Raw genomic sequence first — 26,988 nt, 5'->3', positions numbered from 1 at the left:
GAATCTGGTGATCGGATCCGCGGATAGAACTCGATTTTCTGATACGATCGGAAAGTTACCCTGAAGAGGCATTACTCCCACGTGGGAGCAAAAGTATTCTCGTAAACAAACTTGTGCAGACAAAGAATCTTTATTTAACGGCGTTTCTCTTTAATGAGACAAAACCAATCACACCTCACATAATCGAGACACGCAGTCACACGCGGTCTTTAAGCCGCGTTCAATCGTACATGTATTTTTACGAGTGTATCGTTTCAGTCGCGATACACGTGGAGATCACAGTAAAATCGCGAGTTTTTTTTATTTCTCGTTTGTTCGTTCGTCTTATATTTAAAGGGCATCTTGTTCCACATTTTTGTTTCAGCGAGTACGAAGAGACGTATTTTAATAAGTCATACGCCGTCGAATCCTTAAAAATCTACGTTAATAGATCGCGCCTGCGCAATCGTCCTAGCTATTGTCTGTATGCAACAAGCGTATATTGACTATACGTTTTTATCTTTTGTTTTCTCATCTTTTGTACTACAATGCCGAATCACGCTACTCGTCCTCATCCTAAAATTTCTACGGGCACCTAAGAAAGATCTGATATAAGCTTTTTCCGTGTCTTTCGATCGATCTACTTATTTCTCCCAACGAAAAAAGGACGCGGGAGATCTCTACCCTTTCATCGTTAATAAGACGAATAAAATACAAATTCAAAAGTTAAACGACGATCTTATCGATCGATTTCGGTGTTTCAGCTTCGAAGTCATAATTCATTCGTGAATCCTGTCAGCTGCAATCAAAACCCGCGAGTATCGATAATCCAGGCAAGGATATGTAATATCAAAGGTGTGAATGCAATTAGTAAAAGATATATGGAGATTATGTTTACAAAATGCCCTCGACCAGAAGAGCTTCTACCACGTCAAGATTTGATTCTTCTTCTCTAACTGACCTCGAAAAAGAGTGTGTAGCATTTTCAAAGAGTATCTTTTTTATCAAGAAGGATTCGCGACACCTCATTGCGTTCGTTGTGATATATGCGGTAATCGTTCGAATATCACAGTTTTTCGAGTATACATGTATATGATATGTAGTTAGCGATTTAATCGATAGTCGTCGATATAGTAATAAAAGTATCTCGCAAATCTCTATGTTATGTACATGCAAGTTGCGCTCGTTATCGAGCGTTGCGAACGCTCGCATAAAACGGTGGATGAAATATGTAAAGTCGAAAAATACAAACTGGCCAGAGGCGTAGCTAGACGGGTGTGCAGCCCGAAGCGTACAGATTTATCATCGAGATTTCTCTAAAGCGTATACGAACGTGCCTCCCTCTAACGATATTTTTTACCATTTCGTTGCGACCAGAGATCACGAGACAAATAGATCTCCGATTCTCTTCCAGTTGGCTGGCCATTGAACTCTGGTAAAGGAAGGGCTCGTTTCGTAAAATTGCGAGATTCGTAATAACGTCGGCAGTATGGCTCCAGTAAAGTGGCGAGTAGCGCGTTACAGTCACGCGGAACTCGTTACACCACGATGGTAGATGGTGCGATATAAGAAAATAAGTGACTTTATAAAACCGGGAAAATTCATGAAACGATCAAAGTGTATCGTACAGAAAGCGGACTACCAATATCGCAAAGGCTGCTATTACGACTGAACGAAACGAGCCCTGAAAATCTCCCTCGTTATACGCATGGTTACCGTGTAACCATAAACCTTTACGTTTCTATGTCTTTCGCTGATCAAATCAATCCTCTGGTCATACTCGAGATCAAGAAACCCTTATCGACTAAAGAATATTGCATTTAGCGAGCCGACAATCATTACAAACCACGTTACATCGCAAACTCTAGTCGTAGCGCGAATGCAACGTGAACGAATCGACACAGGCCAGCCTTTCATTTAATCCACCCTTCGGAAACGAACAACTTTACAGAGTAATCCTGTTCTGCTGTACTGTTGTGACTTTGTCGGCGCGTGGTCAGCGTTTCCTGAGGAATCAGAAGCACACCGAGGGTCTGTAGAGACCAGTGTAGCCGCATAAACGGGCGCGTAGCGCTGGCAATAATATCGCCGCCGCGGAGAGATTGTCTTGCAGTTGTGAACATTCGCAGATCAGGAGGTACATCTTGTCACCTTGCGACATGGACTTGTGCAGTGTGATTCGTCTCAGACCCACCGATTTCGGCAAATATCGGTACATCATACGGGCACCTAGAATATAGATACCGTGAAAAGCAACGTCATCAACTGACCATGACCGTTCAAATGTAATAGAATTGTAAGAAATATGAACAGAGTACCGGTCCAGTAGAGCCAGTTCTGCTCAAACTTGAGACCGTCGTCGCCCTCGAACACCTTAAAAATCGAGACAATGTAGCCAGTGGACGGAATCGGTGGTCTGACACCAGGTGGTTCCAGGGGCGGTCTCGCTATGGTAGCTACCTCGTTAAACAGATCCAACGTGTGACTGGCAGCATATCGAAGATCTCGAGGATCGAACTTTCTCAATGCAGCGCATTGGACCTCGTTGTAGAAGTCTACTGGATCCGTATTCTGCTTATTTATCAAGTAGTACGTGATGAACGGAAAATCCGCTGAAATCGATCAAGAATTATACATGACTATAATCACGAATTCCTCGAAATTTAACTGATCGATCGTCAAATTACGTACCATTTTTTTCCATATTCGTAAGCAGAATACTCTGGGAAGCTGAGGGTGCAATTTCAGCGACCAATTCGGCCGCGGTATCCCGTTGCAGGACCAAGGGCTGAGAAACTGGAGATTCGACCACAGGATCCAGTGGCTCCAGAGGTGTCATGAAATGAGCTAGAACACATTGCTTCGGGTCCTCGACTTCGAGAACCGACAGAGGGCTTCCTGGCTTTTTTTTGTCTGCGATTGGTGCGTGCTGAAACGAGTCAGAATAAATCTGTGATCGAGAATAAGGGTTAATTATCTGCTTCGTTTAATTTCCTGGTTTTTACTGTTAACGTGCGATAATAGTATAAAAAAAAAAAAAGGGAGAAGTGAAACAACGTTCGAAACTTAGCGAGCAAAGAGCAACGCATAAATCTGTATTTTTAATGCGTTACCCGCGTCATTTACGTTAAAGCGATGCGTCGTTCATCAGACATTTGTTGTACTCCGCCCCACCGGGTAAGTTTTTGTCTATTTTTACTCGTTTGAGACCGTGCCAGCAAGGTCATAACTACTCCCCGAGACACTAAGGCCAATAACTCGAGTATTCTGGTTTTAACGAGTGCATTCCCGATTAGTGTAGTTTCGTGCGCATCGTTCGAGTGACTTAAAAGTATTCACTCGACCTTGATACGATCGTTGATACCGCGATAGGATTATTTCACGATCCAACTGCAGATTTTGTTTGCCCAGGAACCAACGATCGATGCGAAGTACCATGTACTTTTTACCAAGCTTCGGTCGGTCGGTTACTGCGTTGTTACAAGCTGTTGATGTTAAACAGACGCAGTGCGAGATGCTTGCATAGCTCCCTGTTACGAAAGACGCTATTGTGAAACGCAAGTGCATGTTAAAACAGGTTTGGATAATCTCGAGGTAACAACGACATAAAAGAAACGACGCAAGAGAATTGTAGACGATTTTAAGAAAATTCTGTTAGTATCTTCGCAAGCAACAAAATAGTGCTACGCCGTCGTGGTATTAATAAACGAATCCCATACGATCTCAAGCCTAAGCGAGCGAATCTACAGGCGCATTGCATAAAAAGTCAAACATTCGTGCAAAGGAAGGTTGTCTGGTGCATTTATTAATTACGTAGAAATTAATATGACGTACCGGTACTCCCGCTGGTAAAAAACGTTCAAGAGAAGCGAGGGGAATGATGAAACAGTCGCGGTCCAAGGTGGCCAGGGAGATTGGTTCGCCACGCGGAGGACTGTTTCCGGAAACCACCAGGGGCGTGTACGCGCCGGAAGCTCGGTTACCGCTAAAGGAAACCTACAAACGCCATACAATTCGGGATAATTAACTCTGGTGACCAGACACAGACTCGTGCACGTACATCCCAACGAATTGGCCTGCTTCGTATCAAAAGTTACCTCCAACTATGTATACGAGTTGCCGCATTTAAAATACGGCTTCTTGTTTCAAAGCTTGAGCATTTTCTACATGCAGCCACTGTGTAAGCGAGTTATCGTTCGAGGAAAAGGCGTGTCTTCGTTGTTACTAAACGATAAAACAAAATTTACCCCCCAAAAAAATCGCTGCTGAAAGGTTTGATATTCTTAACGTCGAACAGAGCAATAGCTCCATTCCGTCTTTTTCCACTTTCATCTTTCTCACGATGAGATCAGACATCCAATGAAGCAAACGTAATAATCCTGCCGCTTTTCGAAATCGTTAATCGTGCTATTGCTGGTAATGCCGAGGCAGCATCACCGTTGTCATACTCGTTCTGTACCGATCGTAAATAGCAATAGTGAGCAACACGATCTCGTGTTTATTCGTGTTTCCACGTTAAGCTCGAGTCGATTGCATTTTTAACAGCACCCTCGAGTAACAAGTGAATGTTAAAGTTGCCGGTGTCGTCTCACGATGTAGGTTAACGCGATTTCTTTCCTTGTTGCCCCGTTTGCCAGCCATTCGTCTGATAACCTCACCGTGATTTATGGCGACAAGCGAAACGCTACTAACCAAACCCGACATTTTCGACAACGGCACGACATTTTCGTGCGAACGCTTTTCTCCGATATTCAGGATAGTCGAGCAAGCTGAGTAAATAGAAACAAGTTGTGGGTTGCTACGCGTGTTATACTACGCAGCTTTAATCATCATCGAATATCTTTGAATTTCAGGCAATTTAGCTTCTTACGATTATGAACTAATTTAATTCTTTGTATCTATAAAATGCTCGCGAAAGCCGATATTTCATAGTCGTATAGCAATCTGCAATAATTCGTCCAAATCTTCCAGATTGCATCGTTAATGAACAATTAATCATTGATGATTCATACAGAAACATTACACGAAATGAGAAATCCTTCTCTTCTAAATAGTATCAAGTAATAACGTTGATGCAGCGAGGGTTGGCTGTATCGGGTTCCCACGCAAATTGCAATGAAACCAACTGGCCACAACGTTACCTGACACACGTGGCGCGTTGATAATTGAAATTATTTGACGACAACGAGCCACGCAGTCGAAACGTAAAACGTATAATTAAAGTTCAAGATCGAGGCTCGGCTATCGATCGGGACACGCAGAGACCACAAATTTTCTTTTGTCCGAGCTGAGAAGCTACGAGGTGAGAAGGTGATTCGTGTGTTTTTTTCGGGATTTCCACTGGTCCCATTGATTTTAGAGGATTTCAGTACGAGCATAGTTCGCTTAGAAATTGATTCCAACATACTGGTAGCCGTTGCAGCAAAGAATCTTCGTCAGAGGGATTTAACGACACAGCAAAATATCTTTCCCCCTCGGCAACTTCAAAATATTTTTTAAAACATTACGAAGAATGAAAGCAAAAAATGGGAATGGATTATGCAAAACTACGAATAATCTCGTTCGATAAACTGTCCATTTGCCAGGTAAATTTCTGCCGACACGTAAAAAGCATTTTGTCTCGTACAGTTCGCGTATTTCACTTTTCGAAGGAAGACACTACCGTTGCGGATGTACATTTACATTCACGGGATCGAAACCGAGTCGAGTTCGTATGCAACGTTATATTCCTGTTGTACGCGTACCGACTTCACGTGTCGTTCCGTCCAAGACGTTGTAAAAGTCTGTCTAAAAGATAGCAAGCCGCTTTACGTTCCACGGCGGTAAACTTTCAGCTGAGAATTTCGAAATTTTCCCGAGTGCAGTCGTAAAACTTGCCGTCCTTCGACCAAACGTCTATGACAACCAACCGTAACGCGCCTTTAAGTGGACCGTGTTTTAATTTATTAAACTTTCCTTTTTTTATTTCTGTAGCTTAACGCGCGGCTTTTCTAAATCGAGTATATCTTACACACTGGTTAATGTTATTCGTCTTCTAAATTACAGATAGACCCGTTCCTGTTCCCAACCGCGTCGATCGAATCAACGCGTCGCAGGGATCTCCGTACATTTCTCTATCGCTCTTTCGGCTCTCTTGAAAAAAAAGTAGAATACAACGATAGACACAAGCATCCAGTGTAACGATCCATCGAGGAATTCGGGTGCGATGGAGAAAGGTTCGGCCGGAACGAGCACAATGAGCACAGGATATCGAACAGAGTTGGCTGCGGCTCGCAGGAAATTTATGGTACGTCGCGAGGATCCGCCTTGGCGTGCAATAAGATAGCGAGTTTGCGTGCCGGCCACGAGGATAGCGTAGGTGTAAGTTTATGCGGGTCGTTCCGTGCATGGCCCCCTCGTTTCCTCCGTAATTCCACCGGGTCGCGAAACTATCCCGCGTGTGCTTCAGTCCGGACTGCCCCGTACTCTCCGTGTGTCCGTGTGCATCCAGCTCGGGGCGTGTACTTTCCATTGAAATATCGTCACGAGTGTCCGGACTGGCCATGTTTCAGGTAGCCACTCGTCGATAGCGATTCGCGGAGTCTCTGTATCGTTCGTGGAACGGGTTACAAGCGTGTAATTTGCAACGGAACAACACCGTCCAGCTCTCGACGATGCTCGTATCGGAGGAAAAAGAAGCGACGCCGCGAAGCCGCTTCCGTGGCTGAGCGTTTTATGTCGAGTGTGTCCTCGAACGCGAGCAACAAGCTTTAATCTAGCGCGATAACGCTACGTATCGTGTCCCCGATTCGTCATCGAACTGCGCATCTATACGTCGACCAGACGAAACAAGATTTACGATTTCCATCGGCATTCGTTTTATAAGGATTCGGGATTCTTAGCGAGACGCGCCAACGTTCGATCCTCGCTCAGTTGGTCGATGTTTTCTCGTTGGGAAAATCCACAGAGTTGATATACGCCGTCTGCAATACTCTGTTCCGCCGTGAAATCGTCGTCCGTGTAGTGGCCACTGATCGGAATTAGGTTTCTACGATTGCCACGGATCTTTGCTCGTTGCTGGTAGTAGTTTGCCGGCTTGAGAGGGCGGTTGATTAAATTTAACCTACATTGCTGACACCTGAACCGAAGTATTTGATTAGACACGAACGAACGATCACACGTCCGACCAAGGTGCATCGATCTTTCGGATCGCATCGACGCGGCGACTGTGCGTTAAAATTTCGTCGAATCGCAGACCGACGAGGTTAGAGGAATAACTCGAGTCGCGTCGTCTCCGACCATCGTTAATATCACATCCGGTCGTGTGTTTTACCGTTTAAATCATTGCCAAATCCTTAGATTTGGGTAAATGTAAAGCTAGCAACGTGCGAACGCGTCAAGATACACGAAAAAGAAAATAAATCTCTGACCAAGAGTCTCACCTACCTGTCTAGAAGCGGTTGGCGTCGAGGGTTCCGAGGAATCCTTTTGCTGCGCGGTCTGAGTCTGTTTCCTTCTAGCTTGTGCCCCGGCTCCAGATCCCTGTCCCGATCCACCGCCCCCGCCTCCTCCCCCACCACCCCATTTGATCAGATGAGGACCGGAATTCTTCCTAGGCGGTGGACCTAACCTCTCGGTGGGTTCCTCGGGGGGTGAACCGAGGGCACCGCCTGTCGGTGGCGTTAGAAACAGATGAGTCCGGTAGCCGAAGCCCTGGTGCTCGTGATCGCCCATCGAGGGAAAGTAGCCGAACTCTTTACTGCGTCGGATCGGTGCGCGCGTGCCGACGGCCGATTGGCCGGCGCCGCGCACCACGCCGAATCGAGTCCCCGTGTACCCCAAATTCGTCGGCCCGCAAACGGAGCCGAGGGTCGTTCGACCCTCCAGGCCTCCTCCTCCTCCTCCTCCACCACCACCGAATCCCTTCTCGCCGAAGTTCTTGCGGAACATAAGATTCATGACTGACAAATGTGTGAAACAGACAGGTACAATGTGACAAAGACAAGTAACGAACAGGGAGGAACGTCCGGTTCTCGCGTGTTTCCCGCTACTTTGTTTTATTCTCTTTTCTCTACTTTGGTTTTAATTTTCTTATTCTTATCTGTTTTCTGTTCACCGTAGCACGTGGTGGCCGAGCGATGTAATCGTTTCGAGATATTTTCAAGTCCAAGGAGTAGTTGGTTTTTTGGAGCTTTACAGCGTATGGAAAGCAGCGCCGGTGGTGGTGGTGACGGTGTTCGACGATCACGAAAGCGTTCCTAGGCAGCTTCCCTACGTTTAACCGTGTTTCTTCTCTCAGTACCCCGTACGCGATTCCGGTTTCTTCCGTCTTTACTTTCCGACGTCTTTCTTTTTTTTTTTTTTTTTATTCGTTCACTTTTCACGAGAGAATGAAACGAGTCCAGACCCGCACGTTCTCGTCGATATTCTTTCGATAAGCCAAAGAACCGTCGACGTCGAGCTTCGGTCGCGAGAACAACGATCGATCTGAACGATTACACTTGTTCGTTGAACCTTCGATTTCGAAAACTTGCCGCGAGGTAACGCGATTAATTAGGAAAGGACCGAATTTTGAAGGAACTCGACGCATCCTGATACGTTCGAGTCATTTCGTTTGTTAAGAGGAATAGATTCGCTTTGCCGTCGCTTTCGTCGTTCTCCCAGCGAACTTCGAAAACGAGGATTTCTCGTGTCTAACCAATCGTCGGCAGAGCGTAAACTTTTATTCGTGCTACTTTACTCGTCCTTCGGAATTACCCACTAGCGTCATGCACAGCTTTTCTTCTACTTTTCTTTCGACACGGTAGCCACGCGACAACTTCGTCTCGAGTTCGGCCGCTGAAAGAAACGCGATTACATCGACTGTTCATACGCGCCACGAATCTCGTTTAATCGAAAGCCCTACCGCCTTGCTTGGCGTGCTCCAAGATAACTAATTTCCCGATCTCTTTCTCCGTCCAGTTGGCGAGTTACCATCGTACGTCCACCTGAACCTAGCATTTCCCGCGCTCGTCCAAGTATCGTCCGATCATAAGCGAAAAAAGCCCAAGATCATGCGGAATGAGATCACGAGAAGAACGCAACGATTTACAAAGTTGGTCGAGCCAACCTGTGCCGCGAAGACGATTTAACCACGCTCGATTTAGCTCACCAACAAACCTCAAGGTCTAGAATTATAATTACACCTCGGCAATAACGGTATCGCGTGTCACGCGAGAATCGCGGATCCTCGTTTACGTTCTAATAAAGACACGTTACCCATGTTGGATCCAACGGCGACCCTTCGATCCTCGTTTGCCTGTCGAAACTCGTCGGAAACTCGCGCGATCCGTCTCACGCGTCATTCGACCAGCACCGAATCGTTCGCGACTCGCGCGAAATTTCCAGTACCGCGACACGACGATTTCCAAGCGAATCGAGAGACCGTGGTTGGATTTCCTGATACGAACACTACGTCGCGACACGTCGTGACCCGTGACGTCGAGGTACAGGCAACGCGGACGTGCCCTCCATGCACAGGGGAGGACTGTTTGGCCGACCCTGCGACGCTGACTTTAATACTCGAGCCTTTCGATTGATCTGCCGCAGCCGCGAGGAAGACTGTCTTGTCACGATAGCGTTCTCTGTTTACGGCGCAGTCGGTGAAACGGGAAACGGCAGAGGCGTTCGAGAGCTCGATACCTGCGACTCGACCTGCAACGTCGATCGTAGTTGTGCGAACCTGGCTCCTACAATATTTGTTAACAGGTTCGATCCGTTGCAGCCGTTTGAATAATTTTCGTCGATCGTGTAAGACCGATTTGTTCGAAACGAGGATACTGGGGATAAGAAATTGACAAACTTTAGTCGAAGATACCGTTTCATGTTTCCTGAAAACTGTGCCAGATAGGGACGAGGTCGTTGTGGAAGATTCAAAGTTTATTATTCGAGTTTAAACGTTGAATCCTCCGTAAGCAGAATTCTTTTCGCTCGCGAGACAACATTTTTTACTTTGCCTCTGAATATGCTAATCGTAACAGATAAACGTTATTCAGTTTTTGCGAGAATGCACGTAGTTCGGGTTGCGCTCAGCCAACTACGCGTTTAAACGCTGTCGTACTTCGTACCGTCTTACAAACTGCGCGCGACTGCTGTCATTGCGAATAGGTTAAAGGATATATGGCGAACAATTATCCGTGCAGCAATTTCTATTTTTTAATCGAAACATTTAGCTCCTTAAGAAGCAGCATTCGTCCGCTTCCCTTTGACTTTCTAAAAACGAAGCCACAGTCTCCCTAGCGAATGTTTCGTCGCGCGAAGAAGAGAATCGAGTCCTTTTCTTCGCGAAACGCGTATTCCTTGTGCTCCATCGGACAAAATACCTTTGACATTGCGAGCTAGTTACCTTTTGCGCATACAAAAGAGAAGCATTGAAACGCGCGATTACGCTCGATCTTACAATTCCGTTCAACTGGGGCAGAAGTAACGAACATCGCGAACGAAGGACCTTCTTCTTCCTAGAACTTGGCGCGGTGTTTTACGAACTGGTCTGCGGTCGATGGGTAACAGTTCGGTACGTCGCGTTACAACGTTAGGTTGGAGAAAGTCGCGAGGCAAAACGAACCGTGTTTTTTCGTGCAAGTCGAGAGTTAAGAAGGGGTCGCGTCTTAATTCGAGGTTGTTCGAGCTCGACGCTTCGCTGTGAGTAAAAAGGTACACGACTGTACGATCGCGATCGTAACGAAGAGCCACCTTCGGTTGCTTTCGTTTGTCTGTCAAAGAAAGACACCGTGCGCATACACGCCGGCCTTCTCAACATGGAAAGCGAACAGCAAGCAACAATTATCGGTTATCGGCTACGAAGAACGATCGTTAAGACGTTCAGTGCCGTCATACATGGTCCACGCTGAACCTTCCAACAGCTACGCATTCAAATAACGAACAGGATGAGTCACCAGGACCAGCTTACTGGCATTAATCTTACTACTATGATTTGCTTCTACGTCTACTCAAAAATACAGAGCGAAGCGTGTAAAAACAGTGAACCAGAAGGATAAGATTCCTGGCAATCGGTACTTTGTTAATATATCGTAGTAAACACGAAACAAGAATAGTCGAGTCGATGATCGTGAAACTCGACGATCAACGTACATATAGCTATATACTAGGATTTCGAGGTAAAGTAGGAACGGAGGCGTCGAATGGCTGTCCAGGTGTACACGGGTCTACTTCACTGCGGTCTGCAGGGATTGGAACACAGCGGAACAGACGCACGAGCACATTTACGAGCCTAGAGTGGCTCCGTTAATCGTTCGTTCGACCATAATAATTCCACGCCACAATTCACAAAACATGACGAGATACTTGGTTGGTGAACTTGTCCTCACGAGGTAGTACCTGCTGATTAGTCCGCTGCGTGGTTGACGGACAGGCGACGCACAGGTAAACCGAGTTGCGGAGTTACAAATCAAACGGAGAAGTCACACAGAGAGTCGCGATCGCGAGACACACGTGTGTCGGCTATGCGCTAGATCGATGCGGTATTGAAATATTCACGGGTGGACGGGTGTGGTGGTGGTGGTGTGTGTGTGTGTGTGTGTCGCGCAACGTCAAGGTCTTTTGTCAGCCAACGCTCGTTATCTCCGACCCTGGTCACCGTGATTCTTCCTCGTCGTGCACGTACGTACACCGTGTTGCCTCGGCCTATGTTTCCGTCGAAGCTCGATCGCGGATAGGATCGATCGATTTGACGCGCGACCCACGTGTCCTCGTCGATTAACTTGCCGGAGAGCGAGGGTAGCTTCGCCACGCGACCGACAGCCTCGCACTGAGCGTGCACGAGGCGTCGCGACGCTGACCAGGCCCGATGACGTTGCGTTGCCTGCCCGCTCCACCGACTTCTCTTTTGCGCCGCTTTCGTTAGCCGATGCTCGAGGAAATGCACCGAAATTTTCGATCAGCGTTGGGTGCTCCGATCGGTTTCGACGCCTTTGTGGAATACTACAAGTTGGATCGTGTCTTATTTCTTGAAAAATACTGCGCGTTGCCTGTAAACGCGAGACGATATAACGTCGATAGCGTTTGTTGCCATAGTTGACGCGTCGTTGACTGCGTGAACCTGGTCCGCCTACATCCTGGCTACTACGCGTTCTTCGCAAGCGACGTGGGAAAATTAAATTCGAACACTTGCGACGCGTTAATATTATCGATCCTTCTAGCGATAATCGCGCGTATAAAGTTATTCTCATGGGTTTTGAAACGTCTGTGAATATCGAGTTTACGTTCCTTGCGAGGTATCGCAGCTCGAACCGCTTTCGGTTGGCACTGGTTCTCGAGCACGAGGCGTCGCGACACACGCCAGGACTGCGAATAACCGAGGTTCTTGACGCGCCTGAGCAACGTTGCGAGCTCGTTGCGCGAATGCTTCTACGGCTGTTTTTCTCGATGGCAAAATGGGTGCGGGTTTTTATCGAAAACTCGAATGCAGGCGAATCTCGAGAAAAATCGATAATACGCACCAAGGAGAACTCTTTTCGCTATTTTATCCTTTTATAAAAAGGACGTGGAAAGTTTAGACATGAAACAAAACGATTCTTTTGGACCTCTGCCACTTCGAAAAATTAACTAACCCCGTTACGCGAATATTATTAGAATCTACTTAGCGTCATCGGCGAAAAAGTCGAGGGATTTCGTCGAAGGTTTCTTTGTTACAAACTGCTAACTGCGAGAACTAACACGATCACGCGAAATGGTAATAATTTCTTTACATCAACGAACATGGCGAACTTTCTAACATTCGCGACTTCTCCTGAGACGCGATACCAATTTTAACCACGGAAAATGGTACGTGACATGGTTTCATTGAGAATGTAAAATGTGCTCTCGGTACTCAACGTTTTTGATATCTGGTACATGCTCGAAATGCGCGATAATCGTTGGAAGAACGTGGCGATCGTAAACATCGAAATTTGTTTCAGGCGACAAACGGTGTCTCGTTGGAGCAAAACGACGTGAGAAATAACTGTTATTGCGGAGCTGCTGTGTCTCCAGCTGTACAAGGAGGAAGGAAAGAGAAAATAGTCGATACGTGTATCGAAGGAAAATGTTTATCGAAGTTATAACAGGAATTCTGCTCGCTTATGAGAGAAACTACGTTAACTCGAGAGAAACGTGGATACGGAATTAAAAGATCAACAAGTGTTCCATATAAATTTAGTTGCGCGGAGAACGATATGCAATAACAAAAAGAAAAAAAAAATTGGCAGCTTAAAACACGACCAATTTCCCAACTCCAAACCTGCGATATTCTCTCTATGATTTCGATCCGTTCTGGTTAACGTACAAATTTCACGAATGCGCGAAGCTGCGTTAGAAGTAATCGAACTACCGACGAAACTGGTTCCCTTTCGCGAGATTTACGATGACAGAACGTCGCTATAATTCAGAATACCGAGCGTGACTGCACCAGTCTGAATAAAAGAGCGGGATTTCGATAGCGACGGAAATCGCGGCCGTCGCATTTTTGGCAACAGTCCTTTCATCCGTCTTGGAATCTCCATTTACGAGTCAGTGAACACGACGAAAACGACGTATACTGGTCAAATTTGGAATCGCTTCTTACTCGAACTTAAACCGAAATTATCTTTCTAATTAATAGCATGGTTTTTATAGAAATTTACGAACTCCTTTCCAAATTGGCAACACTTTATGCGGTGATAAAGAATCGCCATCAGATTTATCGGTATTTGAAGAACTGGCCACGGATTATACCGACCATTATATCCTCGTTACCTAATTTCCAACGCGACCCACCCCCAGGGAACAGTTTTACTATGGAAGATCGAATGGCTGATAGTAACTGATCGTCGATTACGAAGGCGTTTCCGTGAAACGGATTTTGTGTGTACAGAGAAGAGAACCGCTCGATCGAACCTGTGGACCTGGTTCCGAAGTCTGGCTTTCGATTTGCCGGATGTCTGTCTCGCCATCGCCTTCGACTTATGCGGATTGTCGACAGACCTCCCTTTCGTCAAGATTATGGCTTTCAAAAGAAACGAACTATTTTGTGTTTTTGCGTTGTACATTCTAAGATTCCGTACGATGTTCGAAGGATTTCCAGCGAAGCTTGAATCGACGATAAGAGATCGATAATTTATAAAAGGGATCTTTTTTCTTGCAAATAAACCTTAAGGCAAAACGAGAGTGGAATAAACGAAAACAATGTTCGAGGGAAAAAACGAGAAATTTCATAGACGTTGCGGTTTGATTAGTCCTATTCACGAACGATGGAGTGTTACTTTTCTTGAGGAAGAAATGCCGGGCTGCGCTACTGGTCCGACTACTGGCGTATTCTACTGCAAGGCACTAACGAACAACGCCCTTATTTGTAATTAACAGGACAGCCTTGGACGCATTTCGTGTTTCTTGCAACTCTCTCAATCACCTGCCACGTTTTATTCTCACGATCGTTCGTTTGCCTTTCCACCACATTTCCTATGGAACAATTTCCGCCAATTACTCTCTGTACGATTTTTCTACTAATTAAAAGAAATACGGAAACGAAACGGAAGATGACACGGATAGTCGATGACGGGAAAAAGCAAATGATCAATCAGGTAGATATTATTTACATCGTGTGATCGGCAAAGCTTATTCTTGGCATTCGTTGCGAGACTAACGTAAACGCATTAACACCGCGTTGGCGGTAAGACAAAAACTATGAATACTTCAAGGTGGCTAATTTAGGGGAACCGGCGTACTGTGCGCAAGAGATTGGCAAACAGAGAATCGGTGGAATCAGCCGTCGATCGTGCAATGTCACGGCGATCGATCCTCAACTTTGATATCTAAACGATTTCGTTAATCTTTGTAATGCTGCATATTTTTCAACGATCGCGACTCTTTCGCACAGATCCGATCGTATTCGAGAAATCGAAAGAAGGAGTGTCTTCTTGACCCGTCTACACCCTCTGCTCGAGACATACATCTCAGATGGTAATAAAGTTTCTTTCCTCGCGACCATCCTTGTGAGCATTCGTCGTTGTTAGCAGGAAATAGCTTCGCAGCTAATAACATCTGTAGCGTTTAAACGACCATTGGAAGAAAGATTCTTCGTCGTTAGCGTGTTCTTCTATTCAAAATCGATCCCTACGAGGGTTCGCGAGTGCGTTTCTCGGTGGAATATTAGCCCGACGGAAACGCGGCACTAAGTGGCTCGACAGTGACGACTGCGAGGAGTTGGCAACTTCTCGTAACTTCGCGGCGCTCGACATTCTACTTAGGCGTTCGGGCGAAAGCAGAACGGGAGGAGCATTAAACTTGAACCTCGAGGTTCAACGTTTATCGTTTGCTAATTTTACCGCGTGAGGTCATTTCAACGATGTTAACGAACTTCTAATGCGATTTATCGTATTTTTATGTCATTTCATTTCCGACAACTTTTAATTCATTCCTACGATTTCCGCCACTATCTGCTCTTATTGCTCTTTCGCAATCTTCCAAATGATCCACGTTTATCAAATTGCAGAGGGTGGTAATCATTTTTTGGAAATATTTCCGATCTTCCTGACTTTGTAATTGGAAGTGAAACACGAAACGGTCGAGTTATTTTTACTCGGCGAATTATTCGATAGAAAATGTAAAGCTCCTCCTGTACGAGCAAAGGGCAGGCCATACGTGGTCATCGATAGTCACGAAACTGCCATGAAGTTCAAGTATTCATCGACTGCACACCCACTGTACAGAAAATTCAGCGTTTTGCGTGCGCGTTGCCGTGTGTTGGAAATACGCGTTCCACGAACGAGGCATAAAATGTCGTCGAACAGTTTGTTCGAACAAATTGCCCGACGAATTTCAAACGAGTTGGCGTTTACGAAAGCCACGTCTGCGCGTTAAACGGCACGAAAAAACGCTTTTTATAGACGGCACGAAAAAACGCTTTTTATAAACGACATCGAAAAAGTATTCTGGAACGTGATAACCGAGCAAAAACGAAAATGAGATGAAAAGTAGCGACGGAAGAACGTAGAAGGAACAGCGAGTGACGTTCGCTCTGTCAAGAAAAGATGAGCACGGAGACATTAGGTTTTTACGTCAGCACGGATCCAGTCAACTTCGGATAGAAAACGCGAAATAACGTTCGAAGGGGATTCTAAGACGATGTCGAATTATTTTACGATATCCTAGAAATATCCGATCGTAGGAAATATTTGTAAACGCGTGGCGAGAGGTACGCGATCGATGGAACGTTGCTTAAAATTTTAAAAAGTCGTTAGACTGAATTCTTGAAGGAAAAGGCAAAGGGTTTTGTAGAAATACGCGTGAGAAATATTCGAGGCTCTGTTTATTTTGTATTGTAAAAGTATTTGAGATATTTCGTCTGACTTTTTAATTCCATTTCGTAATTCGTAGATCGTATTGGATGTTTCTACAAGCCAATGTACTTAAAATTCTACTTCCAAAGCTCGTATCGTGGTTCTTCGAATGAAAAACTTCGAGCAGTAGCCTTTTTATATCGAGAATTTTGCCGAACTCTTAGAGCAAAAGTTGGAAGATATTTTGGTTATTAATCACGTTTCTTACACTCGTGCAACTATCAATCTTTCTTAGAAAAATCTACCAGTCACGAAGGACGTAAAATAGCGAAAAGATCATACATCAAATTTTGAGAATTTCTATCGAAAAAAAAAAGGCAAAAGCGGGGAAACCACGTGGAAGAGCATTATCGACATTCGAAGTACAAATTAACGAGGAAACTTTGCGATAGAAGCGAAATATTCAAATATCACGAGCACGATTGATAAAAGCAATACTTTGAGGAGAATATAGTCACGCGTATCTCCAAATATTTCTATTAACGATCAATTAATTCCAAATCTCCAGATCCACGAATAACTTATTCGTTTTTACGTGATCATTGGTTGACATTAGTCGCTTAACATCCATTTTATATTCGTTCTGTATATTCAACCGCACGTTGTAATACAACGTCCAACTAACGTCTAACTTACTTTTTCATCTCCTCAAATTTCTCCACGAAACACGAAACGCCTTCATCAAAGGAGCACCGTTCAAAAGGAAAAGTCGGACCAGCTCGTACGTAAAATTCGATTTGTTTTCGCGAAACCAACGAGTACAGTTGGACAGTACACGGTGCAATAGCAACGAATCGATACCGCAACAGTTCGCGAAACCAACTCCGATCGATTCCGCTCTGGTTCGCTCCCCTACGCTTCGAAACGCTCGAGGAGGTAAAATTGCAACGCAAATACCTCACCTGCGTACTTTATCCGCATTCCGATAGCGCGCGTTCGACCTTCGCCGTCGTCAAGTTCACGTCGCGTTGCTTCCACGACCGCGTGCTATTTTCAGAGTCGAGTCCAACTCAATCGAGACGTACCCGCGCCACCTTTTGCAATTTTGCATCCAGCCCCGCTGTAGTTTCCATCGCGTCACGTGCAAAGCAAACGATCAACTTGTTTGTCGAAGAACACCCCGCGCATCTTCCAATCTATCTGTTTCCCGATCCGTTCGACCTGTCCTCGACTGTTTGTTCTTTCAAGCCTATTTTGTTCGTTGAACTTGCGGTTACATCGTTTTGTCTGATTTCCGTGCGATGAGAGTGATATTATGACAGATTCGTGTTTTCAACGATTTTATTCTTACGAACTACTATATTAGTACAGGATATTTAATTTATTAGAGGAATATTTGATCGCACGTGGCGAGATCGTTAGGAAACCGTGAAAGAGCCGATGTTTGGAAAAAATTGCAATAGATGAAGGTAAAGAGATTATAAGGAAAATTATAAGGAATTCTTCTTTCGTTTAAAGGAAACTCGCTTCGAAGAACACGCCACGCATCTTCGAATCTATCTGTTTCCCTATCCGTTCGATCTGTAATCCATTGTTTGTTCTTTCAAGCCTATTTTGTTCGTTGAACTTGCGGTTACATCGTTTTGTCTGATTCGTGTTTTCAACGTTTTTATTCTTACGAACTACTACTATTTAATTTATTAGTAGAATACTTGATCGCACGTGGCGAGATCGTTAGGAAACCGTGAAAGAGTCGATGTTTGGAAAAAATTGCAATAGATCAAGGTAAAGAGATTATAAGGAAAAATATAAGGAATTCTCCTTTCGTTCAAAGGAAACTCGTTTCGAAGAACGAGTAAAGTCGAGCTTCATCGTACGACAGCGCGTATGTATAATTGTACGCCATCTACACACGGTAAACACAATACGGTTCTGCTAGATAAACTTTCATCATAGCGAGGAACGTTCTCAATTTGTACCGTTGACAATGATTCCCGTCCGACGCACATAAAACGAGACACGAGCCAGGCATTGTCTGAGACGCTCGATAAAAAGTCACGGTTATTGTTGAAAGAACGTACGTGGCAAATAACATGCCCGCGATAATTCACGATCTCTGGAAATTCAGGGATGTAGCACAAGCGCTTCCTCGTTATTGCTCTCGGCTCCAAATGATGAGATAAAATCGCGAGATTCTTCGGAACGAAACAAGGATTTACCTTTGGGAAAAGTTGCGTCTGCTCGTTGTTCTAAATGGCGATCTTGCAGGAATGAATCTCGGATGAAGCTCCGTACAATATCGGAATTTTGGAAAATTCCTAGTTTCAAGCGCGTAAGTTCGAATATTGCGAGGACGCAGCCAAGAATGCAACACGGGAACGTAAACTTGGTGGAAAGAGGAAAACCATCGCCGACTGTTTCGATACGGTCGTTTGCTCGGTTCAACAAGTAGTCATAAAACAGACGAGAGCTTAACAAGGCCGGTACTCGGAATTACGACCCTGCATTTATCGTTTGCCAGAAATTTGGAGACCAGATGGTTTCCGGTTTTCCACCAGCCATCCGAACTCCGTTATTCTTCTCTTCTAGCTATCCAATTGAAAAAATGAATGTTACCTAGATGAAATCAAGATCGAGTCTTCCAACCAAAGTCCCTGAGCTTTTTATTCGGACCTTTTTAGACTATAAAATTTATCTTTGTAAAAAGGTTTTAAATGTTAAATGGAAATACGTCGATCCAAAATTTCATTCGCCTCTTTCCTTCGGTTACTTTCGAAACCTTCAAAATACCTAGCACTTCGCGTCGATCCAGAGCTTCGACACTTCAAAGAGCGCAAAGAATTATGGCTCTCGGTTGAATTTCTAATATATTCGATCGAGCGTGTCATTTTTTTTTTTTTTCGCCAACGAACCGTGAAGCGTCTGTGCATTGCGCGCGAACGATGACAAGAGCCAAAGCCGTTAACCTCGATATCAATCAACTTCGCGTATCAGTCTGTTACGTTCACAATCGTATTTCACGTCGAGAGATATTGGGTGGCCATAATTTTGATCTATTTTACGCGATGACGCTGTGAAGTGAAAATTCGCGCAAAAGTCCACTGTAAATGAATAACTAATCCTCGATGATCTTGCCTTCGTTCGATCATTTATCAGCGCTGATCGAACGACTACGAGATTCATTAAACAGGTACGATCGAACGGATTAAGTAGAATAAATCGTCGTCACGTACTGGTTCCCATGACCAGAACCGTGACCAGTTCTTTTATCCTCGATCGCTTATTTAACCAGTGGAGGAAAATCGAGGGCCAATGTCGCGCGATATCCAGTACCATTTTTTCTCCCTTTCACCGTTCAGAAAACTACGCAGCACACGAGCTGCGTGCTCGAGGAGAAGACAAATAGCACCTGTTAAAAGGCGGACCAGATTTATCAATGCTTCTAAAGGTTGGCAGGATACAAATGAAAGAGATCTCTCGATAAATCGTGCAACGTTCAAAGTTAAGACATTCTACGTACGTGATTGAACCATCGTGCGCATGAAAATAAGCTTTTGATGGCACCTGTCGCAAGAGAAACATTTTTGGTATCTCCTATTTCAGAGACCAGTTTCCGAGTTCCAAATTTCGAAATCCATCGCGTTTAAAAGACACGTGGTCACGCTGTTTTAACTATCGATTAATTATAATTATCACCTCGTTCCACTCGGATGGGTCGATATACTTTGTTTAGATCTAATCGGAATTGTACAACATAGCACGCAAGCTTTGAAATCTCGCATCGAAGCAATCCGTTCCTCGAAATAAAGCGTCTATCGGGTTCTGTCACGAAATCATGGCCGTCAGACGAGCGTTTCGACGCTCGTCCACGAACGAGTTAGACAATCGATCGCACACCTTGATGCGCCCGTGCAAATTTCTTTTTCTCCCTACTGTGTATACGAGCCAACGTGTAATCCTGGTCGCGATAACCTTGACTTCCTTACGCCCCGAGCTCGCACTTAGTCTCTAAAGTTAATTCGCAGTTCCTCCAGGGGTTGGCCTCGCGTTCCTACCACCGGAATTATTTACATTCCTGCATTCTTGCTATTTTCAGGGAAGAGATCGCAAGACGACGATTTTTCTATCGACTCGAATTACTCGACGCTGTTACGATTGCGACTTTTAATTAATAGGTGATCGATCTTGAGAACGCGCGGCGAAGTTTTTCCGCTTTCAAGGATAGAATCGAGACGATTCATCTTTGTTTTTCAAATGTTCTTTTAACACATTTTTTACTTTTCTGCAGCAAGATAAAGCGGTGTTGAGATTGAGGGAGGAAGATATTGGGACTGCTAATCGTGTACAAGTTTTTCGATTTTATCACGAAATCCTACCACTTAAAAACGAACCGCGCTGCCGTTCGATCATTATACCACAGTATACCATCTATCAGGAGACATTTCAGAGTTGCAAAATCCAATTTCCTGTGAAATTTACATGGGTGAGTCTACGCGTCGTAATACAAAGCCTTTGTTGCTTACGAAACGCGAAGAGACAGATTTTCGTTTAACTTCGATCGACCTACCATTCGTGAAACAGTGACTCGTTAACGCTTTTCCGAGCGCGTAAGCACGACGTTGCACGTTCCGCTCTCGAAGAAGAAAAAATAAAGAAAACGCGTAACATTTACGCCGAGTGCACGCATGACAGATGTTCTAAATTGACTTTGCTGCGATTTGACTTTTGCAATTTGGAAAAACCAAATCTCGACACGCACCGCGATCGCAGAATGTCGAATTTCTCGGTTCGATTCCTCGCCACGCATCGCAACATGATTTACGATAATCTGGTTTACAACAAGCAAACGCGATTCAGCAAAATTCTTTGATCCCAGTGTACATAGTTGCATGCACAATTAACCACGATCGATTACCGATATTTTAGTTTCTACTTTATACCCTTGCCTTGATATCGAATTATCGAAACAGTGGAAAAAGTGAGTCATTGAAGCGATTGCCGTTGTAAATAATTGTTCAGAAACACGCGAATCGCTGGTTGAACGAGCAACTCCGAACAATTGCATCGAGGCGTGGAGAACTTTACTTATCCTCGTTCGAGTTTGACGTTTGTTCGAGCTGCAACGCGGATTTGTTTAACTTGCGTCAAAACTAATTTCCACGATTAGTTCGCTTTACTTCGAACGTGTTTTCGCCAGAATTAACGCCTACGAAATGGCATCTTAAATACATTGTATAAAATATTACGAAACGAGAGTTTAGAACTGAATGTTCGAAAGCATTTGATCTTTCGTTCCAAGTTTACTCGATGGCAAATATTTGGACACAACGACGAGCCGCTTTTACAGTCGCTCTGTTCTCGGTTAAATAGTTTTATCTGCGTTCGATAGTTGAGCGAAGCCAACCCGGCGCGGCGGGACGAATAGTTGGCAAACGCGATATCTAATGGACCCTGTTTCTGAACCGATAGTTTCCTTAATTAGACTATTCTCGGACTATATCTCCGATGTTCGTCGAGCCAACGACACACAGTGGCCTTTTATATCTGCCAAGTAAACTCGATGGCAATCTCACTGTAGCGCTTGTTCAAGTAACTTGCCTGACGATTAGCGTTACCCTCGATGCTGAAAGATGCTGGACATTCGAATCTTTGATTCCATACGTGGGGTAAATCTCGCGGCTTGACGATCGTAGAGTATAGAGTATATCGCTTCAAACTGAAAGCTCGCTATAATTTTCTCTAAACTATAAAGTTTATTACGGGAGCCTTGCCATTTGAATAAAACCGATCCTTGAATCACAAGCAATTAATAAAGTTTAAAAAGTACATACTTCGAGTGGCGATGGTTTTACAATTTTAAGCAACTTTAATTTATTTCATATTCGTCAAACTTTCTATCTTTAAACGCTATTAAGAAGATCCCATTTAGATCAACTTCTCTCCGAATATGTACCTTACTTCGGACGCAAGAGTTAACTGTACTTCTAAAGTCTCGTAAAGGTCCAATCCCGCTACACTTAAACCCTGCTATAACCCTAAATCTACCTAGACTAACAGCTCTTCGATCCCCCTGTACGACATTCAAAGCAAAGCGATATATATTTACATGCTAAACATCTTTCTGCAGCGACAGGTAGGCAATTTCCATATCACACGGTGATACGAAGAATTAAGTAAGCTGAACAGACTTAAATTCGCAGGTGCTCGGAATCGGGTTTTTGTTCGTGACGGTGTTAGTCACATCGTCTACGGGTGTGTCACGAGGCGACGGAAATTGCAATTAATTCGGGAACACGTGGGCACGTGGCCTCGCTAACCACCGCGATGCATAATGAAACGGATGGTGAATGAAACATGAAGCGACGCGAATCGTTCCAAATCGCCAGCATCACGAAATAGTAGGTTCCCTTCGGAGGGAAACTTGTCGAGTAACAACTTGAAACTGCGCTACCTCTGCCCTAAGCTTCGATATTATTCAACTTTACCAACTTTGTACTCCAGATAGCACGTGGAAAATTCATGTCCTTCTAATATTTTCTAATATCACCTGCATTCTTCTAAACTATTGTTCGTGAGGAAGAAAGATTGCCTCGACTCCTATGTATAGCGAAGCGTTGATCGGTAGTATGCATCAGTCGAATAACGTTGAGTCGAATATTCTTTAAAACTGAAGAAATACGTTTTGACCTAGGGATGACAAACGTTGATAATCAGTGATAATAGCGTTATGATTCGTTGGATATCGGTTTGATAATTAAAAGCAAGGCGTACAAAATCGAATGTTCTGTGGAGCGAAGGGATCTGCCCGATTGAAACTAGACGGTGCGGTGGTCTCTTTGTGCGGCTGACCGCGCATCGATCAAACGTGTATCTTTGGATCTGGTTTAAGTTTATCTTGCCGATCCTGTATGCAGAGCATGTTGACTTAACAGGTACCCTGGAATAGGCAACAATGAAATCCATTATTCCATGTATATAACCAAATTCGACAAACTATAGGTAATCATTCTTGAGCATGACATATCGCTTGAAAACTATCTGGTTTAACCGACATTGAAAATTTACCAACCAGAGGGAAAGAGTGAAATATCTCGTGTCATTGATCAAAAGATTCTCGATTAACTGTCATTCAGCTACCCTGTGAGTATTGTTTTAATAACGCGTTGGTACCGGGAACACGTGAGTGGAATGTCATAAACGAGACGATAGGAAGATCTCGCCATCACTTTTCCTACCCTATCTCTTAAGCTGTGTTGTAAATTCGGCTTCGACACTAGGGGATCGTTCATCATACGTGGCGAACTTGGATACACTAGTTTCGACATAGAATGTCATCGCTGCTCTGTGGTCAGGTCGTGTCATTTATGTCCCGAGACTAAAGTTTCGGTCAAATTTGCAATTGGGCGGCGTGTTCATTGTCGCACGAGTCACGCTGATAGATCACGAGCACCCAGGGTTATTGTTCGTCGCTATAATTAATTTCCAGGCATAATTGACCGCATGCAAGTAGATTTAGCGCATGCAACAATTTTGTCTCTAAGCAGAAACATTTCAAGACAAAAAGAAAGAGGATCATGTTCATCGAAGGAGACTTTCTACTATAGATCTTTGAACAAATTGATTGTTCTTTTCTAGTTCTCTTAAGAAACTTGGTACGTAAGTCTACGATATAACAAGGTTAGTAAGAAAAGTTTGTTCGAAACGCGAGGAATTTATTGGCAATCAACTCCTCGGAGTTTGCTAACACGTTGCATCAGTTATTTCCGTATTTACGTAAATATGGATGCATCTGAGTTTATTTTAATCGAAATAAAGCCCATGCTGGTAATCGTGTGACAAGTACTCTTATACCGTACGGTCGGAAAATGAAAGAAAAACTGCAGTGAAAGATACGTGCAAGTGGTTTCGCGGATTCGACGCACTTAGCTAGGAAACTTCGTAGTTTTGTTGTTCAAATGGCCATGTGTACGTACAAGGAGTTACATAAGAGCGCCTTAAAACGCAGTAAAATGATTTAATAAATATTGATGATGACAGTAATGCGCAAACTAATCGCTTAATTTATGCGTGATCGTAAATTGTTCTACCGACGCGGCTTAGCGACGAGTAAAATATCATTCTTGAACGAATAAATTTCGCGAACCTAGTCTACGGGATAATTCAAATGTTTTGAATATAAATTATTCAGTCGAGTGAAAGTTTTCTGCATTTCTGTCATAGTAAATACCTCTATGTTGCGATGAATAGCATTTCACGCTCCGCAAATCAGCTTACATGGAAAGTGTATTGTTTAAACGTAAAATATAATTTTTAACACAACATTGACATAACTCTGTAACGATCTGCATAAGCGATAATGTTATGAGAATAGAAGAATACATAATTATTAACAGCTTACTCAGTGACATACGGAAATGACATCTCATAAAGAATGCGAAAACTTTTTGCCCAATTCAATAAATTCTTCCTTCTTAACTTCGCTCCTCTTTTTCCATTCTTCCTTTTTTTCTTAGATCTTGTTCTTTTCCGCCTCCGCCTTTTCCGTTTCTTTTGCTCATCCCTTCGATACGAAAAATCCAACGATCATTTTCGCCGCAGCGAACGCGAAAGAAACGACGATCTATTTAAAAGTTGGGGAAGAAGCTTATTTATTAGTCAGCCTTTGTTAAACCGAACGACATTTAGATACAAAGTAACTGGAGGATCTCGCGGTAAGGCCACCAAGGCCGAAGTGCTCGTTCTGATTCGACCGTCTGAAACTTTATTCGTTCGCTATAGAAATCCAATTTCCTTTATTACGAACTCCTGGCCGGCAACTTTCAGGAATCGACAGGGAAATCTCATAGAAACCGCGGTTTCTTACTCTGTTTGCATTCCAATGGCAAATAATAAGTAAGTGGAACAGCAGTCGTATGAAGCCTACGTAAACGGTGATCCTTGTGCATTTCGCGACTTTCTATCGTATAACGCATCCTGGCTGCGCGATTTTCCCCTGTTCGAACAAACGAGAGCCCGAACGACTGCACCGGACATTGGTCATTTGAATTTCTCCACGAGAGAAATATAATATATTTAAACTACGAAGTTTCCTGATTAATTGTCCAAAACCATCCAAAGAAAATAAATGTATGCTTTCTAGCACGTCGACTGCCATAATGGTTTAAATCCTCTAGAATTATTACGGAATTGAATGGTATAGGTAATATCGTTATGTTATTAAACGGAAAGCATTGGAAACAAAAGAAATGGTTAACTTACCGGTGTCATAGAGCGGACAGGGCATGTAGGCATACCGCTGTTCCGGATGTACTACAGACTTGTTCCTCTGTCCGCTGGTCATGGTCGCGAATTTGGTCACGTATTGCAGGAACTTGTCATAGAAAAGGAGGAAGGTTGTTCGAATTATCGTTAAGACGGTATGGTAGTCCTTGGTTCACCGGATCCGGCCCGATCGGGGGGAAGTAATATAAGAAAAGGGCAGGAAGATTATTCCAAGATGGCCATAGGTAACTGCATCCTGCGATAGTCGAGCGTGCCGTGACGCATGGGTTGCCGGGCCTCTTCGCAAATTAACCAATTAAGATGGCCGTGTTGTTTCCGTGCCAATTAGACACCGCTCCTGATGACCATGTATGCGCGCGTCTATGTGAGGACGTCGTCACTTAATTAACACCGAAATAACCGACTTCTTCTCTTTGTGGACTTGGTTTTCCTTCTGGCTGCACCGCGGCTTCACCTTCGCAAGAGACATACAGGTAAGGAATGGTACTTAACGTTTCCCGATCATTTATTTCTAGTCACGCGAATGTCGCGATTCTGTTCACTTCGAAAGCGCGGGAAAATGGCGTGTCTCATCGATCGTTACATCGATAATGTAATACGTTTCGTGGTAAAGTTAAAATGGAAACACATGATTTGTCCACATATTGTGAATAGAAAAGATATTATTACGGTCACGAAATCGATCACACGTTAAAGCTTACATGCTTCGAGAACTCCAACAGTGATTTGATATGCCTAGAGAAAGATAAGAAGTTCGGGACCTCTGTAACATACAATTTGGAAAGAGAATTCTAAAAGTACACAATTTGCTACTTTCACACCAGACACGTATACATATTAGAAAGAAATTTGACGATTAATTGACAAGTGACTTTTCTAGTTTCAAGCTCCGAATGTGTCAATCGGTGTGGTCGATTAATGCCGTAATTTAAGATTTCACTATATATTTTCCGCCGTATATACACAACATTCGTCGCCATAACGTATCTAAATCCTTACACGAGTGATACTTGTGTTTCTTCATTTCGTTCGGTACCGCCAAGATCAGTGACAGCCTCCGACCACTGAGTTTGTTAATAGATTACAAACCTATTAGCGGGTCTAAAGTTTCCCCACACCACGCCCCCTTTCCTGTTTTCGTGAATTCTGAACTTCTTTCGATATACTAAAAGGGGGCGCCACCAGTTTAATATTGACATAAATAGCTAAAGATCGTTGATCAAGTGCATCACACGTTTCGCGGGAAATAAGGTGCGTGCCTTACGTGTTAAACGTTTGCGTTTTCGTGTTAGATTCGTCGCGAAAGATACGAAACTAAGCGAATTACCACCAAGATTTATGTCCTTATCTATAGCGGTATATTTTTAATATGTAAATAACCGGGGATAATCGCCGGGTAATTCGCGGAGTGATAAAAGATGCACGGTCATCGAGAAAATCGTCGCATCAACGCTGT

At 44.0% G+C, this 26,988-nt stretch overlaps 1 protein-coding gene and 1 long non-coding RNA gene across 8 annotated transcripts; one reads left to right on the top strand and one right to left on the bottom strand.

Annotated features, from left to right (window-relative positions):
• Window positions 1-111: 111 nt before the first annotated feature.
• LOC117154028 (uncharacterized) lies at window positions 112-26,605 on the bottom strand. 6 transcript variants are annotated; one of them, XM_076624190.1, is made up of 7 exons: window positions 26,532-26,605; window positions 25,509-25,986; window positions 7,405-7,628; window positions 3,814-3,975; window positions 2,671-2,929; window positions 2,298-2,591; window positions 112-2,208 (listed from the first exon to the last, which is right to left on the bottom strand). In XM_076624190.1, the coding sequence occupies exons 2-7, from the start codon at window positions 25,588-25,590 to the stop codon at window positions 1,994-1,996; spliced, it is 1,236 nt and encodes a 411-aa protein (XP_076480305.1). In that variant the 5' UTR covers window positions 25,591-25,986; window positions 26,532-26,605; the 3' UTR covers window positions 112-1,993. The 6 variants fall into 6 exon arrangements, with proteins under 6 accessions (XP_076480305.1, XP_076480302.1, XP_076480303.1 ...); XM_076624187.1 differs by lacking the exons at window positions 25,509-25,986; window positions 26,532-26,605 and adding an exon at window positions 11,089-12,930 and having other exon boundaries at window positions 7,405-8,445; XM_076624188.1 differs by lacking the exons at window positions 25,509-25,986; window positions 26,532-26,605 and adding an exon at window positions 11,335-12,930 and having other exon boundaries at window positions 7,405-8,445.
• LOC117154125 (uncharacterized) lies at window positions 3,973-13,052 on the top strand. Of its 2 annotated transcripts, XR_013060036.1 has the most exons (4): window positions 3,973-5,281; window positions 5,393-5,564; window positions 6,025-6,265; window positions 12,915-13,052. It is a non-coding gene; the product is annotated as an uncharacterized LOC117154125 (long non-coding RNA). The 2 variants fall into 2 exon arrangements; XR_004463715.2 differs by having other exon boundaries at window positions 3,973-5,564.
• Window positions 26,606-26,988: the final 383 nt, after the last annotated feature.

This window comes from Bombus vancouverensis, chromosome 14 (assembly GCF_051014615.1).
Source record: "Bombus vancouverensis nearcticus chromosome 14, iyBomVanc1_principal, whole genome shotgun sequence".
NCBI classification, from domain to species: Eukaryota; Metazoa; Arthropoda; class Insecta; order Hymenoptera; family Apidae; genus Bombus; species Bombus vancouverensis.
This window is presented reverse-complemented; position numbering and strand designations above follow the sequence as displayed.